Below are 4,926 nucleotides of genomic sequence, written 5' to 3'. Positions count from 1 at the left end.
TGTATGTATGAATGTATGTATGTAAATATAAATATATATATATATATATATATACATATGCATACGAAGCAACGCACAGCAGGAAAGAGCACTCGCACAATCGGATACATACCTCGAATGCGATTCGAGCTCTAAGAATTTAGCGACCATCTCAAGGCAATTGAACTGAAAAAGCAGAGACACCATCTCGGTATACTCCCCTAACTGTGTGAGACACTCCAACACATGCACAAAATCGCGCGCCATGCAGCGCATCCTTCTGAAGTGGGCGTACTTGGCTTGGCCCTGGTAGGAGGACAACCCATTTGTGCAATTGAGATATACAAGTAAAGTACTGCTGTTCTGTGTTGATAGTACGCGAAAAGGACAGAGAGCCTGGCTAGACTGGGCCCGAAAGCAGGTGTCACGGACGACAGCCGAGAATATATCTCAATTTTCGGTAAGAAACAAGTCTATTCCCTCTCACTTCATATCCTCGTCAACATACCCATCATTCCCATCTAGTCGGGTGGAGACCCCGAGACACAAACATGCGAGATGCAAAATAGTGAAGTTTACACATATTGCGATGTGTACACGTGTACGCAAAATGTAAGTGCAAGCTGAAATTTGTATCGACCCTCTTCTATAGCAATACACCGTGACTATATTGCTCACTATATGCTACCTTCAATGCCTTCCGCAGACACACAATCGTTGCACCTAAACAACGTACCAACATCGCGATAGCACATCCGGAAACATTGGCACAACACTGACAGTTTTTTCTCTCGGCCCCGAAATATTGGATCAGGTGCATGTACACAGCTTGAAGTGGATGGTAGCCTACGCATGCTTTCAGCGAATTTGTTTATAGAACACTACACAAACAGTACCTCCCATCCACGAGACGCTCCCACAAACACAAACGCTCGAATGAAGAAAAAAACCCTAATATACTACTAAACGACCGCTCTCGGATACCAATCGACAGAACTGGCTTATTGATGCCTGGGAAGAAACTGTCAAATGCAAGAGCATGTGCAGAATACACTCACTCCTCCCAAGCAACATATCCTCATTACAAAACTACACCATATCTAGTTACATTACCACGGCATGGCCATCCTTATGACCGGTCCCAGAGTGCCAGGTACAGGTGTACGTGCGAAGCACACACACTCACCATAATGCATCATGCACACGATAACATACCCAGATACCCTTGATTTTGACACTGGATTTTCGTTTATGCCCAGTCACGAAAGTAGTAAATGCAAGCCATATGCGAACCACACTCGCTTCACCAAGCACACGCTTTACGAACACAAGACATACCCAGATACCCTTCCACGGCATTGGTTTCTTGGTGCCCAGTCCCAGATTGCCAGGTGCAGGTGCATGTGTTGGCCGCGGAGTAGATGGTGAGCTGCGGTTTGGAGACGCAGGGCTCTTGGCGTTCTTCTGTGAGTGTGGCGCTACGAGCATCTCTCCTCTAGTGGGTGTGGAGTTGGGGGATATCATGGCAACTACTAGGGCGGCATCGAAGGCTATACTCGACCGGAGGTGTGTGCGGAAGGATTTGAATGCATTCGCGCTGTCCGTTGGTTCGATGATCTGCTCTGCACCCGCTACACCTTGTTGTACGTCTGTTGGTTGCTGTTGCTGTTGCTGTTGCTGTTGCTGTTGCTGTTGTTGTTGTTGTTGTTCTGTTTCTTGGTCTGTTTGTGGTTGGGTTGCTTGTGGGTGCGGCTGTTGTTGTCCTGAAGTTCCCGTGTTTGTCTCGGACGTGGGTGGGTCTTCAAGAAACAAGTCAGCCGCGTGGGCAGGGAAGTGCTCGTACTGTGTATTGTCCCACATGTGTAGCAATTGGAAACTGAACATATACTCGGTGTACTCTCCTCCAAACACTTCGATGGCGTCGAGCCCGTCTTCGCTCACCCCTAACGCACCCCACACCTGCGCTGCGTTGCGCTCGCGTGTTTGTTGCTGTTGCTCGTGCTCGGCCTGTTCTCGGGCTGTGTAAGTTTGTATGCGTGTACAATACGTGAGTATGTGTGCATGTCTTGAGTCATAGGTATATTTAGTAGGAGTACGTTGGGAGAGTGAATGAGCATGGCAGAGTGGTAATGGAATTGAGATCTACAGGACACCAAGATACACGCCATTGAAATTAAAATTCCGACACACACTGCCATAATGCGACAATGACTTGCACATATACGACAAAAGGACGTTGTGTGTCCCAACACTGACCTAACAATATACGACAGCGTCCCATATCACAATCATCAGTTCAACAGTGCCTAAACCAGTGACCTGCACAAAAGCGTTTAGAGGCACATACACAACCCGAGGAGTCCGTAAACCCCGATCACCTACCCGTTCTATTTGTATGTATGTGTGTGTGGCCATGTACCCCAGCGCGCTCTGAGAGTGTGAGAGAAGTCTCCTCCTGCGCCGAAGAGTGGGGCAGGGCATCCATGCGGATATACGGCAATTTCAGCCCACAGAATAGTTTGGCATAGAACCGGAGGCGCAGCATCATCGCAACCGATACAGACTTCTGGGCCACGACTATATCACCTATAGCTTTGCTGGGCAAGGACGCCGCTAGCAGACCTGGGTGGGGTACAATATGCCGGGAATACATGGGTCAACATACGCTCTGAGTAGTATCCAGTGTGCGTGTTGTCTGTGCTGTGCGTGACTTTATTCGCAAAACAGCATCCCCGCTGTGTCGTATAAAGTATGTATGTGGATGATAGCGTATATGCTTTGAGTTGTAATGGGCAAGCAGTGTACTTGTGTGTTTCGTAGTACATATAATGTGTGTTGTGCGTGTAGCGTATGCGGTTCATGCGTTTCTGCCGTGTTGTGTGGTGTGTGGTGTGTGGTGTGTGGGTGAGTGTTCTTTGGGTGGTATTGGGCAAGCAGTGTACTTGTGTGTTTCGTAATATTATATAGTGTGTGTTGTGCGTGTATCGTATGCGGTTCACGTGTTTCTGCCGTGTTGTGTGGTGTGTGGTGTGTGGTTGAGTGTTGAGCGGTGTGCCGTGTCAATTGTGTGCTGTGTTGTAAGTGCTGCGAGTGTTGTGCATTTATTTCTTCTGTGTCGTTCGTTGTTTTGCTTGGTACTGTGTTTGGACTAGGGCACATAGTATAGACGATACTATTCTGCTGCGAGTGTTGGTTATTTGTATGTTCGTTGTAGTAGTGAATGAATAATAAGTAACATACGCGGAGATAATACATAGTGTCACTCACCTGGTCTCTGTATAAGTAATTGACCCATGCGTACTGCATCAACCTTGAATCATGTATCATTAATTCTATAAACAAAGCTGCTTGAGACGGTCAATGATACTCCCCGGCAAAGTACAGAACTACAACCCAAATCGGAAACTCCCAACGCAGCGTAACAGTGAGATATCGTAGGGGATGCGTACACTAGTACTGAGATCTGCGGCCCAATGATGTGTACGTAAATCCCCACAACGATTTCAAAGTGACTGATCCTGGACGTTTGCTGAGCTGGTCACACCTACCTGTGGAATACGTGCGTAGAACCATGTTGTCACCCTGACGTGCCCTGCCTATCAGTACATCGATCTCATCTCTCGTCTGCAGAAACTCTGGTTCGACTATCGAACACATGATGGAGAGGATTCGAGTCGCCTGCACGCGATGGGGCAAAACAATTCGAATTTGTCTCGTGAGTAAGTGAAGGGATGGGTGAATGCGAGTACCTGTTGTGTATTCGCTAAGTGTGCTACCAAAGGGATGCTTGTTACTGAACCACTAGATAGAATGATATAAACGTGCACACTACAAGGTCTAACTATACCAAACGCACAAGGTTGGTACTGCATATCGAACTCAGGCTCACTCCATAGTCGTATCTCTATTTGCCGGCATTGCCACTGTCCCGGTACTAAGAAACTGCAAATGACCTAATGCCTCACAAACATACCACTCGATGGACAGCACATACAAAAACATATTCAACAGTCTAAACAACATTGGACTAAGAGCTGTTTGATTTGCAGTTGAGTGCAGTCTAACTCGGATACAAAAGAATTTTATATTTAAGCTGTCTAGCTAGACACCAACACGCGAACTGGAGATACACCAAGATCCATGTACGCTTGTACACTGTCAATCTATACAGGTATCATCAAAACGGAGTGTCATCCCATGAACACGCGATAATGCGCGTACCTGGATGACAATGTGAAGACTATGATGGCGGAAAAATTCGGTGCAAAGTGAATCGTAGAATCCGTTGGAGGCATTCCACAGCACTAAGATCATCTGTCCCACAACTGCCTGGTCTTTGTCTGGTAGGTGATACGAACCATTTGGAGATGAGAATATGGTATGAGAACTAAGAGTGATCTATACCAAATATCGCAGGATAAGTGCAGTGTATGAACTTAGCTTGATCAATACCTGGAAGTATATGTGAACAGGAACATACCATGCAAAACACTCGCCTATAAAAAGGTAAGTCCATATATCCATATACATTACCACAACCGTATCGAATAAAAACGCTGACTTAGAATGAATTCATAGTCAAATATATATTATAGGAATTTAATAAATATATATATATACATATACATAAAATTTACATACATATACATATATATATATATATATATATATATATATATATATATATATATATATATACATATATATATATATCTATATATATACATACATTTACATAAACATATATATATACATATATACATACATTTACATATAGGCATTTACATATATATATATATATATATATGTTAATATATATTTATATATATATATAAACATACAAATATATATATATATATATTTGATATATATTTATTTATATACATACATAAAAATATTTATATATATATATATATGTGTGTGTGTGTGTGTGTGTGTGTGTGTGTG

At 43.9% G+C, this 4,926-nt stretch overlaps 2 protein-coding genes across 2 annotated transcripts in view; both read right to left on the bottom strand.

Moving 5' to 3' along the window:
* The window catches only part of SARC_10493 (hypothetical protein), a gene marked incomplete at both ends in the record, with an annotated part of 15,679 nt that extends 13,047 nt beyond the window's left edge, over positions 1 to 2,632 (bottom strand). Inside the window, 3 exons of the mRNA XM_014295463.1 lie at positions 113 to 285; positions 1,318 to 1,997; positions 2,362 to 2,632. Of these exons, the coding sequence (XP_014150938.1) occupies positions 113 to 285; positions 1,318 to 1,997; positions 2,362 to 2,632 (1,124 nt within the window). The remainder of the gene's footprint in view (positions 1 to 112; positions 286 to 1,317; positions 1,998 to 2,361) is intronic.
* A 733-nt stretch (positions 2,633 to 3,365) lies between these two features.
* On the bottom strand, positions 3,366 to 4,319 carry SARC_10492 (hypothetical protein; the record flags this gene model as incomplete). The annotated part of the gene is made up of 3 exons (XM_014295462.1): positions 3,366 to 3,442; positions 3,528 to 3,657; positions 4,201 to 4,319. Coding segments are annotated over 3 exons (326 nt in total), but the record flags the coding sequence as incomplete, so codon positions are not given.
* Between the last annotated feature and the right edge of the window lie 607 nt (positions 4,320 to 4,926).

The sequence above is a fragment of the Sphaeroforma arctica genome (genome assembly GCF_001186125.1).
Source record: "Sphaeroforma arctica JP610 unplaced genomic scaffold supercont1.1268, whole genome shotgun sequence".
Classification (NCBI taxonomy): domain Eukaryota; class Ichthyosporea; order Ichthyophonida; genus Sphaeroforma; species Sphaeroforma arctica.
The sequence above is the reverse complement of the archived record's forward strand: the minus strand, read 5'-3'. Positions and strand labels throughout refer to the sequence as shown.